Here is a 19109-nt window from a genome sequence, read left to right as displayed (position 1 = left end):
TGGAAAGCCCTAGGACTTTATCTTGCTTTTTGGGATTCCTGTTGTAGTTGCCCTTGCAACTTGCTGACTAGAATTTGGGGAGGGGGCAAAGCAATCAAGTCAAAAATTCACCAAATAAAGAGCATTCCTGTTCGGGAGTTGGGGCCGGGGCTCGGGCTGCTGACAACCGGGCATTTTCCTTGGCAGGGAAGTTGTCTTCAGCGGTCTAGATTCCCGATAGAGGTGCTTTGCTTCTGATTTATATTTCGGGAGAAGTGAAGCGAATGCAGAATGAAATAATTTCATTTGACTCGGTGCCTTGTGAAATTAAAAATACCATTATTGCTGCGATGACTGATCCTTTTTCCTTCTTGTTCCCCATGTGCACTGGTTACAGATTACCTGATAGGTACTGTCCACCAAGCCAAAGGCCTGGAGTTTGACACGGTGCTAGTTGCAGATGACTTTGTGGAAGTAACATCTCTCAGTGGCAATGAGCAGAGAACTAACTTCAATATCGGTAAGGGAACAGCTGTGTGTGGTATCCATCCTGATCCGAAGTGGGAAAGCAAAGCGTGCTGCCGCCGCTTGTCCTGCAAGCCCGTGCTTCTTGGTGGCGTCAAGTGCCACCGGCTGTCCTAGCGATCATTGATCTTGTCATAGTTTCCTTCACAGCGAGATAGGGGCAGCGGACTATTCCTGCAGTCGAGGTTGTGGCCATCTAGCAACAGAGAAAGACCAACTCCACACTTGGGAAAGACACTGCTTTCCTTAGGTGCCACAGTTCATGCTTTGGAAGAGCTGGTCTCTTCCCAGTGAGCAGAGAGGAACCTGCAGAGAGAATCTAGAGACTGAGAAACTCCTCCAGTGCCAAGTCTGTGCCCGTGAGGTGGGAAAACACATAGCAGTGAGCTGCTTCTCTGGGCATGTAGAGTGCTGCCTTTGCCTGGAAGGGAGAATGTGGAACAAGGCAGGAGTTATCGGTGGAGTCAGAACTGCAGGAGAGTGCTGCACAGCTGTGCCGTGCTGCTCTGCAAGTTCATGCTCTCTCAGAGAAGCACCGAGTGTCCTTCCAGAAGTACTAGCTGAAGCATTAGAAGAATGGCAGAGCTGTTCATTCTTCTTTTCTAAAGCTATTGATGATCTTTCCTCCAACCTAGGCAGGTATCCTGAGGATGAATGGAACCTGCTCTACGTAGCAGTGACGCGCGCGAAGAAGCATTTGCTAATGTCGCAGTCCGTGAAAGACCTTTTAGCATTGGCTGGGGTAAGTGAAATCTTTCCAAGCAAATCCTCAAGCGAGGCAATTTAGGGCCCTGATACCTGCACTTCGTAGCACGCTGCACCAAAGCAAGGCATCGTCACGTGCGATCTGGCTGAGCAGCCCTGCCTGTGAGCTGCAGCAGTTCCTCAGCTGATGTGTGAGCGCTCCAGAGGCAGAGCAGACAGCCGGGGAGGGCAAACTCCCAGACACCCTGCTGTCTCGTTAGGATTTGGAGTCTCGAGGCAGCTCTGCAAGCGATGACATCTCGGGCAGGATGGGCAGCGGCCAATTTAAAAAGGCACCGAGAGGGGCAGCACCCACTACTTGTAAAATCTACTCATCTCTGATTATTATGTTTGGAGGGGGTCTGTGTGGTAGAAAAGCATAAAAGAAGATTGTCGTAAGATTCATGCTGAGCCTGGATTATGCCCTGGCTTGTGCTGGCCTAGACCAGAATAGCTGAGGTCACATTTTTTCCTCAGTTCACACTGCTCTGCACCGTAATTTCGGTAGCAAGACACAAGGTTGCAGCGGATTTTTTCCACAGTCCTTGCATTTGGGTGTTGTCTTCCACAGATCCTGACTTTTATCTCAGTGGGAGTGTGTAGGTTCCCTTTTCTTTGTCTGCAGTGGTTACCAGCTCTTACTTTACTTCCTTCCTTGCGAGCTGCTGCTGGCTTCTGCTTAATTTTTGTTGTCACCAGGGATTTGGGGTTTTTTTTGTTATTTTTTTAAAAAAACATCATGTTGCAAGTCACTTCCCAGGGGGTTAAAAAAAATACGAAACAACCTGTTCCAGTATCTCAGCTCCCTCTGAGTGTTGTTGTTCCTTTTTTTCTTGTTTCTTAGGAGCGTTTCCTTCGGGTGGAGCTGATGAGCGAGGCTGCGAAGAACGGGGCCACCGTCGCTTGTTCTGTGCCACACTGTACGGAAACACTGCGATCCGGCTCCTGGCTGGTGGTGAAGAAGCTCCCTTTGACTTACGTATGTCCCCTCCCTGGGCCTCTGAGATCGCGTTTCTGCATCGGGAGCCTTCACGAGCCGCTCGTCACTTGGGGCGTGGCTGTGCTCTGTGACTGTTCCGAGCTATCGCACCGGGGAGGGACAACCTCAGTGCTAAGCTTCAGTGGAAGTGAGCAGGGAACATCCCATAGCTGGATCTCACGCCCACAGCTCCCCAGCCCTTTGCTTCTGCTCGCGACCCCGGCTCATAACAGGGGGTGACTTCCCGAACGCGTGATTCAGGGTGGTGGTGCAGATCCACTCAAGCCTTCACCTCTCTTCTGAGACTAATTGTGGTCTCAGGCGGGGCTGGTTTTGGGGTTTTGTTGTGTCAGATCTCATTTTTGACCCTTAGAGCCTCTGCCGAGGCCATCAAACATCCATCTGGGGTTGGCAGAGCACCCCTCGCTCTTGCCAGCCACCTGGAAATGACAATCTGACTTTCAGGTCCAGTTTTGGCTTTGGTCCCACCTTCTGGCTTGGGGGTTGATCCTTGCCCAGATGGTGCGGTGAAGGCCAAGTTGCCCTAGCACTGGGATCTGCAAGCACGCGGTAAATCTGGTGGAGCTCCATGTCCACAACAAGAGATAGCAGATGGCTCTGAGCCGTCAGCAGGGGACACGAGCACTGAGACGGGCAAAGCCTCGTCCTTCACCAGCGAAGACCTGCACAGGGACATTTGGGTTGTTGCAGCTATTAAACAAGCTGTCCCGTAAGGGATTTCCTTGCAAGGGAGGTGGCGGGAGATGCTTTGGGTGCATCGTTGCTCTCTTCCCTGGATGTGAGAGGGTTGCCTCCAAGGTTGGAAGCCTTCCTCCAGCCTTTCTCTTCTCTCACATCTCCTCTTTTTCTCCCGCAGAGCAATGGCAGCAGGGATGCAGGCGGCTACCTTTGCCACGCTTGCACGCAGCAGCGCTTTGGCTCTCTGACACCGCTCACCTTTTTCCCAGCGCTTCAGGAACGGCCCGTCCAGCTCTAACAAAGCCCTCCAGCTCCCCAGAGCCCTGGCTGCGCCCCAGAACCATCCTGGGTGCAGGACAAAGCCTGTTGTCACATCCCAGCTCCAAAATCAGATGAATATTGGAGCAGGATTTCAGACCAGCTCTGAGAGGAACTCTCCAGGCTCTCTGCAAGGAGGTGTGAGACCTGTTCTCAAGCCCTGCCTTGCCCTCCAGGAGCTGGTCGGCACGGCCTGCATCGCTGCACAGAAGAATATGCACTGTATAAACTGTATGGGGCTGGACACTTTTTTTATTTTGAGCATTACTCCTCCGTTACCTCTGTCACCAGGAAAACACCTCCAGTGACCAAACTGCCAGGATTTCCTTGCCTATTCCGTCATGTCTCGGTGAAATCTCTCTGATCCACCAGAAGAAGAGGAAACATGGTGCTGAAAAGTATCCAAAGAAACGCTTTATTCCTAGAAAATGGACTTTTTCCTGGAGCCTGTTTTAATGGGGAAAATTCCACTATCAGCTCTCAGAGGAAGTTGTTAATCTCTCCCAGCTGAATTAATTTTCCTTACTGGTTTCCCAGATTGTGTCCCTTCTCCCTGCAGCAAACCATAAGGGAAGAAGAGAGGCAGCGTCTGAAGAACTGCTTTGGTTTGGTTTCAGTCTAACTCAGAGGCAAACTGGAGAGCGTTTTTAATGATGAAATTAAATTTGTTATTAAAAAAAAGAAGCCTTAATGCTTTCCTTTTTCTCTTCGACTTAAGAAGTCACCCTGAGTTGCATTTATTTACCAGCCATCACAGTAGCAATGGTGCAAGCAGCATGGTTATAAATCAGTCTTTAAATCAGACAGCGTCTTCTCCGTTTGAAGACACCGTGGCTCATTGGACCAAAGCCCGTGTCATGCAGAGACCGAAACCGAAACTGATTTCAGAAGAGATCTGCTCTTGGACATAGGCCCAGAGCTGTGAGCCATGCCTGCGGGAGGAAGCTCGTGCATCCTGTTCATTTCCATGGTTCTTCATTGAATGGGAGCTGCTTCGCTGGCTTTCCTTTCGCTTTCGAAGCACCGACTCCAGAAAAGCTTTGCTCACCTAAGCGAGGGCAGAAGTTCACCCAAGACTTGGACGTTGGATGTAACCGCAAAGCTCGGCGCGGACGTTGGACCAGGCGCCTCCAGCGATCCCTTCCAGCCTCACCCGTTTTCCGACCGCCCCGTGGTACGTTGGGGAGAGGCAGTGCCGCTGCAGGAGGGTTTGGTCCGTCACACATCCAAAGCGCCGCTTCCTCCAGGTCCGACGGTCCAGAGCAGTGGCACAAACAGGAGGATAAAGGACAGCAGCGAGGAAAGGACGTGGAAATTAAGTTGTTAGATACCTACTGGTTTTCAGCTGACTGCTGAAAACCCTTTTGCCATCCAGCTGAGCCAAATGAGCAATGGCAGCTGCCACCTTGCCGTCACCCTTTGCCTCTAGAGGATGGCACTGCCGGTGGCCGGCGAGCCCTGGCTGCTGCGGAGATGGACTTCACCCCAGCCCAGCTCCCGTCTGTCCCCGCTGGCCTCCCCACCATCGCAGCTGCCGAGGTGCCCGACCAGACAAAGAAATCAACTGCTCTGTGTGCATTATTTTATATACAATATATATACACATTTATATATAAAACAGCATCAATACAAAGCTGCCTGTTCTGTAGCAAGGGGGAAACGAGTGGATAACAAATGATGGATGAAGGGAAAACATGCAAAGGAAAATATTTCCTAGGTCGTGTAACTGCCTTCAGTCTTTGGTAGTGTCTATAGTGAAATCGCTCCTGCTTGTGGTCCCCTGCGAGCGGCCGGAGCCGGCGGGCACCTGGGGTCGGCGCCGAAAGTGCCTCTGAAGGATCCCTGAGCTGCGTACTAGGGCCGACCCCTGCGACCGCAGCGGGACAGCGCCGGCACCCTTCGCCGCGGTTGCGGGTTCACCAGCAAATGGCTGAAAGAGAGCAGGAAGGGGGTGAGGACGCGGCGGAAGGATGCTCAGCCGGGTCCCTCTCTCTTCGTCTGCCGCGAGCAGCGCTGCTTTCTGGTTTTTGGGGCAATTTTGGGGCAAAGCGGCTCTAGGGAAGGGGCTGGTGTCCAACTGCCCCAACTCGCCTTGCTCCTGGCCAGGGGATGGGTGCTACTTGGTGCAGGGCAGCCCAGCTTCACCCCCAGCAACCAAACTCCATCCCCTGCACCCCAAACTCCCTCCGCTGGGGCAGGCAGCCCCCAGCCCGCTCCCTGCCGACCACCAGCACCCGCAGGGCCACCTCCTCCAAATTTTGGCTCCCGACTCAGGACGCCCACCGCCTCCACGCCACCCCAGGGTGCTCGCGGGGCTCACCCCCTCCCATCCAGCTGCACGATGGGACACCCGCGCACCTTTGGGTGCTGAAGCGGTCTCGTCCACGAGAGTCACTTGTTCGGGCTGGGAAGAGCGGCCGCGTGTCCCTGGGGCGAGGATGCTCCGTGCGGAGAGCGGCTAGGGACCAGGATGCACTCTGCCACGCGCCGCCGCCACTCGGGGAAGCGTCCGGCTTTCCATCTGAGCCCCGAGCATCCTCCGGGCGGGCGGGTGCCCGGCAATGGGTGCTCAGCCCATGGGGAAGACGCCGGGCGGCAACATCTCCTCGTTCTCAGCAGCAGGAGCCACCATGGGGATGGCTGTCGCCGCCACCGCGTAGTCCTGCCCCGCACGCCTGCGGAGGGGAGAGGAGCGTCACTGGCACCCCAAGGCCTTGCCCCAGCTTTCAGGAAAGCGCAGAGGCCGAGGACAACTCATCACTGGGGTGGAAAGACCTTGCGGGGCTCGGCACTTACATTTTCATCCTCCAGCAGCAGCAGGCCACGACGCCGGCGACCACCAGCACCGGGAGCCCTGCGGGAGAGACGCGGCGGCCGATGAGCATCTTCCAACGCGCGGCCGAGGGTGCAGCCCGGCTCAAACAAAACAGCTCCGCAAAGAGCCGACAAACACTTTGTGCATGTTCATGAGGTGCCCTCCCCACCCCAGGAAGAAATTTGGGTGCTGCATCCTTCTCCCCTCGGAGGCATTGCCCTCGACCACAGCATAAACCTCCCACAGCCCCAAAGAGGGCTTTTAAGCTAAAAAATAAAAGAAAATAAGCCCCTGCTTGTCAAAATAAGCTTTTTGCCCGGCTTACCAATGGAAGAGGCCAGGGTCTGGATGGAAACTGGAAAAGAGGAGAGAAATGGAGATTTTTTAGCTGCAAATCCAGGAAAGGGGGGGGACGCTGGGGGGACCCTCACTAAAAAGGGGGTTGGCGAGAAAGGAAAAATGCATTGAAAAAGTAAAAGAGCCTTTGCTGGTTGAAACGCAGCCCCGTTGTTATCTCCCCCGGAGAGGTGGCCTGACCTGCGGCATGGTCCATGGAGGCGGTGGGCAGCGGGGTTGTCCCCAGAGATGTCCCTGGGGCCGTTCCCCCTCCCAGCGTGGATGTCTCCAGTGGTGGGGGCATCTCCGGCGGCGTGGATGTCTCCGGTGATGGCCGGAGCACAGGTGACCAGCCGGCAGCTCCTGGCAGCCCGGGCATTGCTGCTGGAGAGGGGCTGGAGGTTGGGCTGGCGTTGGTGGTTCCTGCTGGGGAAAATGGTGTAAAACCTTTTAATTTTAAAAATTAAAAGGCACGCTCCAGGTAGCACCGTTATTTCAGTGCTCGGCCTCATGCCCGCTTCGGGCAGGTCACGGCGGGGACCATACAGCCCATCCGGTGGCTACAAAATGACGTAATTTCAGGCAATTGAATTAATTCGATCACACAATTGAAATATTTTGCTTCCCACACCACGGTGGTTGTGATTTTGCCGTGACCACGGCCATGGTGGCCCCAAACCAACCCCCGTGGGCTGCGTTTGCCCCTTCCTCACCCCTCTGGGTCGTCCTCTCGGTGCACGGCGCGGTTGGGAGCTCAGGGCTGGGGGTTAGTGGAGGTAGAGCCGGATCCCCTTCGGAAAGACACAACGCGGAAACACCATCAACAGCAGCGCCCACGTCACCCTGCATCCTCCTCCGCCACCCCGGTGATGGAGGTGTCCCCCCTCCCCGGTCCCCATCGTGTCCCGGCTGCCGGGCGAGGGCTTACGGATGCATTGCAGCGTGGTGTGGGTCCAGTCGGGCTCGGTGGAGCCGTTGTGGAGGATGCACTGGATGAGGCTGGAGGTACCGGCTTTGCGCTTGTAGCCCGGGTTGCAGGTGTAGCGCAGGCGGGTGTTGAGCAGCGTGTTGTTGCCCACATCGATGTGCGCGTTGGCCACGTCCTTGGGGCGGTTGCATCGTGCTGGCGCTGGGCGGGGGAGCAAAAAAAAAAGAGAGATAAAGATCACAACAGGGAGATTAGGCACCCTCTGGCCCCGGCTCGCTGTGCTGAACTGCACCCAAGGGGGTCAAATCCTGCCAAGGGGTGGGAACGGGGTATCGGTGCTGCCCCGGGCCTGGGAGAGCCTCATCCAGCCTGCAAAAATACGGCGGTGAGGTGGCTGTGCCTGTGCACGGGGGATGGAGGGGAAAGCTCCGTTTCTCGCACGTTTGTGTTCACTTGTAGCAGCTCCTCCGGTCGACGAAGCCTTTTTGCAGAATTTCGTCCCCCTGCAGTGACCGTCCTGGGCCGACAGCCCCGGCTGCCACCAGCTGCTGCATTTCGGCTGCGCTCGCCACCCCCTTTTTTCTCTGGAGCTGGAGATGAAAAATTCCAAGCGCTGCGTGAGTCCTCCAGCCACTTCCCAGGATTTTTTCTCTGCAGCTCATGGCCCCAGAGGCAGCTGAAATCTGAGCATCACGTGGCCGGGCGGTGATGAGCTATGAGTTACGGCTTTTCTTATCCCCAGAAGGGCTCGTGCTTCCCCTTTGGCCCTGATTTGAGGTTGGTTTCACAAGAGGGTGTTACAATTTCACTTCTTTTTCTGGTGCAATGGAGAAAGTTTCTTGGTTGCCCCGAGACCAAGCCCCTAGACCCCTGCTGCAGCGTGGGAACGGCTCACCCGTGACCCCCGCCGCCAGCTCCTGTCCCGCCATGCAAGCCGTTGCGGAGGGGTGATGCTCCAGCGCCGGGATGGAGCGACGCAGAGCAGGGATAAAGCAATATACAGCCAGGCCGGAGCGGTCCACAGCTGGGATGGAGCAACGCACAGCCGGGATGTGATGCACGGGTGGGATGGAGGGATGCATGGCCGGGATGTGATGTACGGATGGGATGGAGCGATGCATGGCCGGGATGTGATGTACGGATGAGATGGAGCGATGCATGGCCGGGATGTGATGTACGGATGGGATGGAGCGATGCATGGCCGGGATGTGATGTACGGATGGGATGGAGCGATGCATGGCCGGGATGTGATGTACGGATGGGATGGAGCGATGCATGGCCGGGATGTGATGTACGGATGGGATGGAGCGATGCATGGCCGGGATGTGATGTACGGATGGGATGGAGCGATGCACGGCCTGGATGGGATGTACGGATGGGATGGAGCGATGCACGGCCTGGATGGGATGTATGGATGGGATGGAGCGATACATGGCCTGGATGGGATGTACGGATGGGATGGAGCGATGCACGGCCTGGATGGGATGTATGGATGGGATGGAGCAATGCATGGCCTGGATGGGATGTACGGATGGGATGCAGCCACGCACGGCCGGGATGTGATGTACAGATGGGATGGAGCAATGCATGGACGAGATGTCATGCACGGCCAGGATGGAGAGATATATGGTCAGGATGAAGCAACGCACAGACGGGATGTGATGCATGGCCAGGATGCAGCAATGCATGGCGTGGATGGAGTAATGCATGGCCGGGATGGAGCGATGCACAGCCGGGATGTGATGCACAGCAAGGATGAATGGATGCCCGACACGGGTGAAGCAATGCCCAGCTGGGACGAAGCAACGCCCCGTCGGGATGGAGCGATGCCCAGCCGGGATGATGCGCATTTGGTATGGAAGGATGCATGATTGGGCCGGGATCGGGAGTGGGATGGTGATGGCGGGGACGGGAGCACAATAGGGATGGGAATGCGCCGGTGATGGGGACAGGAGCCCGACGGGGACAGGAGTGTGATGGCAGTGGAGGTGGGAGCACAACAGGGATGGGGACAGGAGCACGACGTGCTCCCCCAGGCATCCAAAACACCCTGAGATAAACATCTCCTTAATCTTAAAAATCTCCTGTCCCGATTTGTTACGTATCCCCAGAACGTTCCAGGGGGGGTCTGCTCCATTTTGGTGCTCACGTGGGTCCGTGCCATGTCCCCTGGCATCGGGGGGGGGAGAGCTGCAGCCGCCGTGCCCGGAGGGCATGAGGGATGCGGCAGCGACGCATGTGCTGAGCACGTCGGTTTTCAGCCTCTTCTCAAAGCGGCAGCGAAATTTCTGGGAGCGTTTCGAGGAAACGCCATGGGCTGTTTCGCAACGCCCTTGCATGTCACCAGACCTGAAGCCGTGCTATAACATGAATGAAAAGCCCTTCCAGTGCCAAGACAACCCGCAGCCACGTCTGCGAAGGGAGCGCAGCGCGAAATCCAGCCAGAAGCATCAGAAACATCCAGGAAAAAAAGGGACCTGCATGTCTTGCTTATGCCTTTCAGCTTTTAAACCTGATCTCGACATCCTAATCCCACCGAAGCACTTTTTTCCTGGTTGATTTGACTGTAAAATAATCTCCTCTTCTACAAAATGCCCAAGTCCTTCGATAGCAAGACCCCAGCATTTCTGCTCTCCAGGATCACGACCCCAGCCTCTCACGCCATCGCTGCACAGATTTCAGTTCATTTGATGAAATGAAACACATGCCAAGGGGGAAAAGGGGAGGAAATCTTCAGGGATTCAGGTTTCCAGCGATGCTACAGCCCTGGAGATGCGTGGCCAAGATTTAGGCTTTCTTTTGTACCTCAGGAGTGAATTGAAAATGGTGTAAAACGCAGGTGGATGGGGAAAGCCGTGACCATGATAAAGCTCTTGCTTCCAAGCAAGATCTGCAGTAACTACAAGCCTCTGCCTCTCTAATTTGCTCTTTTATTGAAGCAGATTGATAAAATTCCCTGGATCTGGGCACCGCCAGGGACTTGCACACAGAAAAAAACCAACATCTGTTCTATTTTCCTGTTTAATTCAAGGAAAAGCTCACAAGACTCTCCTGGCATGGCCAAAAGCATCCCTCCGCTGGTCTCCGCTCCCTCTGAGCTTTGCAGGTTGGATCCACCGATGCGTCAGCCCAAGTGCCCAAAGACTCATCACATCGTTAGCCGACCTCCGAAACGAGCCGCGATGCCAGGTACCAGCCTTCTTGGGAAAATACCTCTGGCTGCCTTATTTCCATCCGAATTCCCTGCATCCCGCTGCTATTACATTTCCAGGTTGAAACACGTGCACAATATTCGGGTTTTTTTGTATTTGCATGATTAATTAATGTTTTCGCTTTGCTTTTTAGGCTTTCTTCACCAGCGATCTCAAATGATGCCGGTGAGGGTGAGCTCGTCCCGGCACGTCGGGAAGCAAACCACGCAAGTGCCGGGCACACAGCCGGGATGAGTCCCAGGGATGGAGATGTTGCCGTGTGCTGTCGTCCCACATGTCCCCCTCCGGCTTTTCAGGGCTGCAGGGGGATGCACAACCACAACTAGACACCAGAGAATCCACACTGGCAAAACTTGACTATTTTTCTTAGAAAATTATCAGCCAAAGGACCAGAGCGGCGCTCATTTTCTGCTAACGGTTTAAAAACCATAAGCCAAAAAAAGTGAGAACAGAGAAATTTCAGAAGTCTGTGCCCAAGACCGGAGAATTCACAAGAAACGCCAAAATCAGAGAAATAAATAAAATTTTTTCACGTTTTTAACTGAAAAACATTTACAATCGATCAGCTGGATGGAAAGGGATGGAAAGCAGGAGAGGATGTGATGCTCAGCACAAGCATCACGGGATGCATCAGCACGGCCAGTGCCAGAGAGGCTGCGGCACCTTCCAAATTATCCAGCAGCTGAATTAAAAGCAATAAATATTATTCCTGTTCTCTGACACCCCAGATAACCACATTTTCTGCCCCAAACGACGGTCCTGATTGCAACACCACTGCCAGGAACATTGTCTGCAGGTCCGGGACAGAGCCGTCGGCGGGTATTGCCTTCAGGGAAAGCTATTTTTAGTCTGTTCCTGAGATGCATCTGGCCGCGCCCGCAGCTCTTCTGCCTTATTTTTGCCGCTGGAGTCATTTTACAGCCCTCGCTGCTCCCGCCGGCTGCTTAGAAATAGGAATAAATTCATTTTCTAGGGCATTGCAGCTTCATCGGCAGACGGGAACCTGGAGAAGGGAGAGCACTAAAGCTTTGCAGTCCTTTCCAGCCTTATTTCCTGCGCGTCCACGCAAATCCTTCACAATTCCACATTTTCAGTTAATTAAGTATTTCCTAATTGTCTTGCTGCCACCGCCCGCTGTCAGCATCACCGGCTCCTCCGCCGCCCATGCTGAGCCGTGACTGTGGTTTTTTCCCGAAGTTGCTTTTGGAGAGAGGAGACATGATGTGGCGTTCCCGGTCCGGCAGCAATGCTCGGCCGTGGACAAGTCACCGTCCCATGGAAAACCCACAGACCCCACCCAGGGTGAAATCCTGCGGTGATGCAGCTCCCGTGGATCCATCTCACGGGACATCATCTCACGGGACATCATCTCACGTGACCTAAAAATCACCCCCAGCATCCCTGGACACTGGTGGGGAGGTGGCGTGGGCACCTGGGGAGGGAGGTGGGCACCCAGGGGGGTGCAAGGGGAACGCGGGGGGTGCAGCCTGGGCACGCAGGGGAGCAGCGTGGATGCCCCGGGGGGAGCCTGGGCACCCCGGGGGGGAGAGTGGGCACCCCGGGGGGGAGAGTGGGCACCCCGGGGTGCAGCGTGGGTACGCCACGGGGGTGCACGGGGCACCTAGAGAGAGGTGTGGTCATGCAGGGGCACCCCGGGAAGGGGAGACCGGGCACCCCGAGGGGTAGCGTAGGCACCCCGGGAAGGTGAGCGAGCATCCCGGGGACGGCGCGGGCACCCCGGGGAGGGCGTGGGTATGCCGGGGAGCCCGGGGGAGCCCCGCTTACCGGTGTCGGCGGCGGCCCAGGGCAGCAGGAGGATGACGGTACCGCAGAGAAACGGGAGCAGCGGCCGCGCCATGGGACGGCGGCACCGGGGCCGGGCCGGGCCGGGCCGCGCTGGGGGCCTCAGGGCTCCCGCGGGGGCTCCGCGGCGATGCCCCGCCGCCCGCCGCCGCTGCCGCACATGCCCGGCGTGGCCCGACCTGCCTTCCCCTTTCGCTTTCGCTTTCGTCCCGGGGCGATCGGGAGGGACGCACCGCCCTGCCGGGATGGGGAGCCCGGGGCGGGGATGCAGTGCCCGGGGGGGATTCGGTACCCGAGGGGGTGCAATACCGGGGGGGATGCAATACCTGGGGGGGTGGGGGGGTGCGCAATACCGGGGCGGGAGGAGATGCGTTGCCCGCGGGGGTATGAGATACGTGGGGGGGATGCAATACCTGGAGGGGTTGCAATACCGGGGGAGAGGGGGGAGATACCTGGGGGGGTGCAATACCTGGAGGGGTTGCAATACCGGGGGAGGGGGGGGAGATACCTGGAGGGGGTGCAATACCTGGAGGGGTTGCAATACCGGGGGAGGGGGGGGAGATACCTGGAGGGGGTGCAATACCTGGAGGGGTTGCAATACCGGGGGAGGGGGGGGAGATACCTGGAGGGGGTGCAATACTTGGGGGGGGATGCAATACCGGGGGAAGGGGTTGGATTCGTTGCCCGGGGGGAGGGATGCAATACCTGGGAAATGGAGGGGGAGATACCTGGGGTGGGATGCAATACCTGGGAAATGGGGGGGGAGATACCTGAGGGGGGGGTGCAATACCTGGAGGGGGGATGTAATACCAGAGGAAGGGGGGGTGAGATACTGTCGCGAAGGAGTGGTTTAGAGGTCGCTTAAGGAATCACCATCAAAGGTATTGGCAAAAAGTGATGTTAATAGAGAGCTATAAAAATGTGACTTAACAGAGTTCGACGGCAAGGTCCGCTCTATTACTTACTACATGGATGAAACATATAAAGAAAAATCATGTTATGTCTAAGGGTTTATATCTTAGGGATTATATGTGTTTAGCAGCAGTCTAGGGTTCATTTACAGTTTTAGCAACACTTAATCACCAACTAACAAACTTTAGTAGTACTTAACATTAACTAATTTAATATTTATGAAATAAGTGTTAGTAGAGTCTACTGTAATCACGACTTAATTACAGATTATGCTTACTATTAGTCCACACATATATATATGTACAGAAGGTATACCTGTTAAAAATTCCCCTCGATTTCAGTGAAGAAATACTCACGTCTAGGCATTTCTTTCTCAACAGGCGAAGGGTTGAGCTTCGAGGAGCGAAGGGGTTCAGCCCAGATCCCGTCGTCAGGATATCCCGTCGTCTCCGAATATCGCACTCGAGAGGCTGCGAGCTCCGAGAAGCGTCCCGCTCTGAGGGAGATGCTGGGCGCAGCCCGCTGCGGTCCAGGAGAGCACAAAGGGTCTCACTCAGGGCCACCGTTCATAGGTTCGCAAGATGATTGGCTTCAGTCATCCATAAATTTCCATCCTGGCCACAGTCCCAGGCAGTAATTACTAAAAATTCTCAAGGCTTCCATGTTGTTCCACTGGACGCCTGGGCCAGGCAGCAGGGGTACCTTCCCAGCTCAGCCGTGCAGTTTCTGATACGGTCAAGGAGTGTCAGCCACCAAACTCAGGGCACCAAGGCCGAGGTTTCTCGGGAATTTCTGAGATCAAAAAGGGGGTGGGGTGGGAAATGCACCACCACAGATACCTGGGGGGGATGCAATACCGGGGGGGGGGATGCAATACCGGGGGGTGGGGGGGATTCATTGCCTGAGGTGGGGACAAGATACCTTGGGGGGGATGCAATACCTGGAGGGGGATTGCAATACCAGGGGAATGTAGGGGGGACATACCTGGGGGGGATGCAATACCTGAGGGGGTTGCAATACCAGGGGAATATGAGGGGGGAGATACCTGGGGGGGATGCAATACCAGGGGTGGATGCAATACTGGCAGGGTGAGTTACCCAGGGGGATGCAATACCGGGGGGGATGCAATACCAGGGGCAGGGGCGATTCATTGCCGCAGAGGGGGATGAGATACCTGGGGGAGATGCAATACTTGGGGGGATGCAATACCCCGGGGGTCGGGGGGGCGTGCATTAGCCAGGGGGTGTCCAACACCTGTGGGATGCAATAGCATGGGGGGGGGGCAATACCCAGGGAGGGGATGCAATACCCAGGGGGATACAGTGCCTGGGGGAGGATTTGGTACCCAAGGGAGGGTGCGATAGCCGGTGTGGGGGGAGATGCAATACTCAGAGAGGGGATACAATACCCAGGGGGTGTGACGTACCTGCGAGGGGGGGTGAAATATCTGGAAGCGGGGGGGTGCATTACCCAGGGGGATGCAATACCAGGGGGTGGGGGAGAGGGGATGTGATGCCCAGGGTGGGGGGATGCGATGCCCCTAGAGAAAGCAGTACCTGGGGTGATGCAATACCCGGGAGTTGCTGCAGTACTCGGTTGGGGGGGTGCAATACCTGCGAGGATGTGGTACCCGGGAGATGTGGTACCAGCAGGATGCAGTATCTTGGGGAGGGATGCAATTCCCGGCAGGAGATGATGCAATACTCGGCATGGGGATGCATTGCCCAGGGGGATGCAGTACCCAGGGGAAAAGCAGTGTCCTGGGGGGATGCAATTCCCCCCCTCCAGTGCCTGGGGGGATCTGGCTGGGTGCGATGCCCTGGATGGGGGGATGCAGATATCACATTACTGGAGCTGCAGCTTGCTGGTCCTCAGGCAAACCTCAAAACTGGAACTCAAGCTATGATTCAAGGCCCTGGAAGATCTGCAGAGCTCCTGCAGTTGGACTCCACCCTGCAGCACGGCTGGGACGGCACAGCTCCCACAGGTCCTGCTTACAACAAATCCTCCAAAAACCGCCCTATGGCTCCTTGCTTGTGGCCTCCTGGCTTTTTCTGACCGTTTCCTCTTCTCTTGACTGCAAGTCATTTTGTCTTGGCAATGAGTATCGGAAAATAGCTTCACAATAACTATGAAAGGGAAGGGAAAGGGCTATTTGGAGGATAACATTTCATGGCCAATCAGCAATTCTTTATGAGAAGCGGGTAAATTCTCCCTCTGCCCATCAAGGAGAGAGCATTAACCGCCGTTCACCTCCCCGGATGCAGAAGAAAGTTGCTGATGGTGGTCCAACCAATTGACAAACCACTCGACCCCACCAAGTGTATTTTAGAAAGAGCAATATACGAGACTGCAAACCTTGAGAACAAAGCGTATACGCCTGAGGATCATTACTAGAAACACTCCAGGCCACACAGATGAAAATGCTGCACCAGTTATATACCAGTTAAGTGATAACCCAGATTCCCAGGGCTCGATGTTTAAATTGCTGTTGATTAAGCACACTCTTTGACCTATGTACTCTGGACAGGTTGGGATTTCACATGATGAGCGTTATGAAAAGCAATCAGCAGGTTAGAGTTCACTGATTCTAATCACTAATCTGATCACTAAGCTGATTGCTTATGCAGGAAATAGCTGAGGGTAATAATACTGGCATTTGGTAAAGAAAATACAGTCTGCGAAGACTTTTCCCTTCTTCTCCAAGCATTCCTTCAAAAGCCATAGAAAACCCAACTGTGACATAACTGTTTCTGGGTGGGGATTTTTGCAATCCTTGTGAAAACAAGCTCTGTAGCCACTACTTTTCAAGATAAGCAAAACTATGTGCGATAAGTAAAACTACGTGGAGAACTGCAATGCCTGAGAACAGAACATTTTCAATAGGAAGCCTTTCTACAAAAAATCAGAGCTATTGAATGAGTGTGGCTGCTGATTTCTAGCATTGCCTCACTGAGCCCTGCCTGATCCCTGTCTCCGGATTCCTTTGTGCCCTGTCCCCCAACACACAGGATCAAAGGATCCTTCCCACCTTGTCCCTGTCCCATGCACCAAGACAAGGATGAGACCCTAAAGCATCCTTCACGGCGGGACATGGAACGCATCTTCAAAGGTCTTCGCCATCCTGCGTCCAAGCTAACAATTTAAGAGTTGTCTGTTTTCAATTGCTTCGAACATCTGAGAAACAATTTTTGGGCTGAGCTATCCCCCACCATCTTGCCTTGTATTGCTTTTGGGAAGGTTGGGCAGAAGTGACTGAGGAGTTCTGCTTGTTTCTTCTTGGATGTAGTGTGTGGAAGGGTTGCGTTATTGACTATGACCCTTTAACTGCAGATTTTTGGGTAAGAAAAGCTGGATTCTAGGCCAGAACTAGAGAACAGTCCAGTGTCTTCGAAGAGAGACAAACTGCTTTTTTCAAGATGCTGGCACCAGGGATGAGGAGCTCTCGCCTGCCTGGGCAAAAATGTTCCTTTGGACTCACTTTCCAGCTAAGAGCAACTGAAACGATGCCTTATACAGCAAAATAGTACAAGACACAACAATGCATCTGTTTTTGTTTTTCTTTGGGGATTTAGTCAGGAACAATTTCATTTCTTATCAGCTCTGACATATGTGTTCCTGCACCGAGCACATATAACCCACTCAGGATGTGAGTTCATCATAAAATGTTCTTATCTCACAGGAATAAATGGGAGTATGGTTCATCCCTGCTAATTGCATATGCTAAGTACAAAAGGTTGCTACAAACCATTTGTAAAGCTCAGGTTTGCAAACTGGAATGATTTCCCATCAAGTTAGCATCCCTGCTCCAATTTTATCTTACCTCCTATTAATCAGTCCAGGCAAGAAGCAGTCGCTGCCCCAGACTCTATCCCAAAGTGGTGCTGCCCACTGTGCTTAAAGGCACCTGGAAAAATCAAAATACAGCCCTGAAAAAAAAAGAGATGGAGGTTTTTCCTTATCCAGGAAGAAATTACAGTGCTAACATTTTATCTCATGGGAGCTACAGAAATATTGAGTCTCTCTAATGAAAGGAGCAGCCGGTTTTCTGGTGCTGTGATAATAATTATCCCTGCTGCGAGTACAGTGCAAATGCTCAACGCAGGGGCAGGGCTTTGAGAGGCAAAAGTAAGCGTGACCTGCACCTGCAGGGACTAAATGACGTTGACCCGACACTGCTTCCCACCCAGGAGACTATAAATACAAAAGACCCTATCCTACGGGTGTTACAGATTAATTTTAAAGGCTAAACACGTTGAATAGTAATATTATAATAGTAATAGTAATAGTAATAGTAATAGTAATAGTAATAGTAATAGTAATAATAGCAGTATGAAGATAAAGAAGACAAAGACAATGATGAAGAAGACGAAAACAAGATGACAAAGATGAAGACAAAGAGGAAGAAGACGAACACGAAGAAGATTAAGATGAAGAAGAAGAAGAAGAGGAGGAGAAGAAGAAGAAGAGGAATATCCAGTGCTTCGCATTGTAGGCAAGGCCATTTTCTGGTAAAAGCTAACATACACTGCACTTACACTTGCTATAGCTTTTACACATTGATGCACATTTAAAACTTCATATTTTGCATGCAAGTTGGTAGAATTGGTGGAAACGGGGTGGTTTTGCTGCCCAGAGGAATACCCCAATGAAGGGTATGAGCCCCTGTTGCGTTTGCGGCATCTGACTGGAGAGACGATCCTGCCTTTCCAAAAGCTACTCCTGAGCTTGACGAAAGAAATTGCTCCATGTTGGAGTTTCTGGAAGTGTGACTTCACTGCTGAGGAATCCAGCTGGAGCCAGGCGAGGGGCAGGGTGGGGTGTGCACAGCTCAGGGGCTCACAGGGGATCTCCGCTGGGATTTTTTGGGAAATTCAGCTCCTTTTCCATTTGGAGTGATAGGGGTGGAGGGGGAAGCACTGATGAAACCACAAAAGGGGTTTTCTGCCTTGGGGTTGCTTTGAGTCTTAACTTCTGGGTTTCTTGACTTTTGGGAATTTCAGTTCTCAGTTTGTAAGGTCATTGGTGAGAAACATTGCAGCCTTTTCTCAAAGAGAACTGTAGATTTTTGTCACAAGCCTTTATTTTATGCTATTAAATCAGATCCTAGGAGGCAAGAGATACTTATACTGGAACAAATAACCCCAGTCGCAGCCACTGACGAAACACAAGGCTGTAAAATTTCCAGCTGGAGGCTTGGACACAACCCCTTTTGCCTGCAAGTAACATCCCCAGAGGATGTCTCTTAAAGCAAAATTAATTCTGCTCACATTTTTTTATTCTCTGATAATGAAAAGGAGGGTGAAAGATTTGTATGGCTCTTTCTACTGTCACTTTCTAGGAGCACTTAAATGTCTGTCACATGGGGCTTGTTTCCTTTTTCCTTTCCCCAGGGTAAAAAAAAATGTGCATAATGTCATTTGTCTGCTGCTAGACAGTGTAACAAATTATAGGCAGGCTGTGTCACACTGTGGGGAAAATCCTTTCTGTACATTCATCTTTAAAGCTGATATTTGTAAAATTAAGCTTGCCTCTGTTTGCTATCGAAAGCTGTAAATTATGGTAAGTTGGAAATCTTGACTTTAAAGGCCTTGGGCAGAGCAAATGGTGCTGTATCCCTGGAAAAGCTTGAAAGAAACCACATTTCCCCCCTTGTAATGAATTTAGGGAAATTCCCACTGACCTTTACAAGCAGTTGAAGGAAATAACTTGTTATAGTGGACTAAAAGCTGGGGGAAAAACCATGTTTGTGAGCCGGTTGGTTTTCATTTGCAAATCTTCTCCTGTCTGCAGGTTGTCAAGACTGTGAAAACTTTGGCTTGGCTTAACGTCGAGTTTGGGGGAAAAGCCCAGTGTGGG

At 53.3% G+C, this 19109-nt stretch overlaps 2 protein-coding genes across 10 annotated transcripts in view; one reads left to right on the top strand and one right to left on the bottom strand.

Annotated features, from left to right (window-relative positions):
• FBH1 (F-box DNA helicase 1) overlaps positions 1-4877 on the top strand; it is a 120497-nt gene extending 115620 nt beyond the window's left edge. For all 5 annotated transcript variants that reach the window (XM_075142156.1, XM_075142164.1, XM_075142146.1 and 2 more), the window contains 4 exons: positions 377-499; positions 1140-1246; positions 2093-2227; positions 3105-4877. In XM_075142156.1, coding sequence (XP_074998257.1) covers positions 377-499; positions 1140-1246; positions 2093-2227; positions 3105-3224 — 485 coding nt within the window. In that variant the 3' untranslated portion in view covers positions 3225-4877. The remainder of the gene's footprint in view (positions 1-376; positions 500-1139; positions 1247-2092; positions 2228-3104) is intronic.
• Positions 4878-5013: 136 nt separating this feature from the next.
• LOC142078939 (uncharacterized) lies at positions 5014-12606 on the bottom strand. 5 transcript variants are annotated; one of them, XR_012672416.1, is made up of 8 exons: positions 12321-12594; positions 7324-7524; positions 7109-7186; positions 6597-6821; positions 6385-6414; positions 6041-6098; positions 5603-5919; positions 5014-5174 (listed from the first exon to the last, which is right to left on the bottom strand). XR_012672416.1 is itself a non-coding variant. In XM_075142296.1 (8 exons), exons 1-8 carry the CDS (start codon positions 12391-12393, stop codon positions 5814-5816), a joined length of 741 nt encoding a protein of 246 aa, XP_074998397.1. In that variant the 5' UTR covers positions 12394-12594; the 3' UTR covers positions 5167-5813. The 5 variants fall into 5 exon arrangements, 3 of the variants coding, with proteins under 3 accessions (XP_074998397.1, XP_074998373.1, XP_074998388.1); XM_075142296.1 differs by having other exon boundaries at positions 5167-5919; positions 6597-6714; positions 6745-6821; XM_075142272.1 differs by having other exon boundaries at positions 5167-5919.
• Positions 12607-19109: the final 6503 nt, after the last annotated feature.

The sequence above is a fragment of the Calonectris borealis genome, chromosome 1 (genome assembly GCF_964195595.1).
Source record: "Calonectris borealis chromosome 1, bCalBor7.hap1.2, whole genome shotgun sequence".
Taxonomy (NCBI): Eukaryota; Metazoa; Chordata; class Aves; order Procellariiformes; family Procellariidae; genus Calonectris; species Calonectris borealis.
Note: the sequence above shows the minus strand (reverse complement) of the source record. Positions and strands in the feature narration are given on the sequence as shown.

Coding starts and splice junctions, on each gene's coding strand:
- LOC142078939 (XM_075142272.1), bottom strand. CDS start 12,393: ATGGCGCGGCCGCTGCTCCCGTTTCTCTGCGGTACCGTCATCCTCCTG. Junction 7,187..7,323: donor CACCACGCTGCAATGCATCC/GTAAGCCCTCGC, acceptor GTCTTTCCGAAG/GGGATCCGGCTCTACCTCCA. Junction 5,920..6,040: donor TGCTGCTGGAGGATGAAAAT/GTAAGTGCCGAG, acceptor TCCCCTCCGCAG/GCGTGCGGGGCAGGACTACG.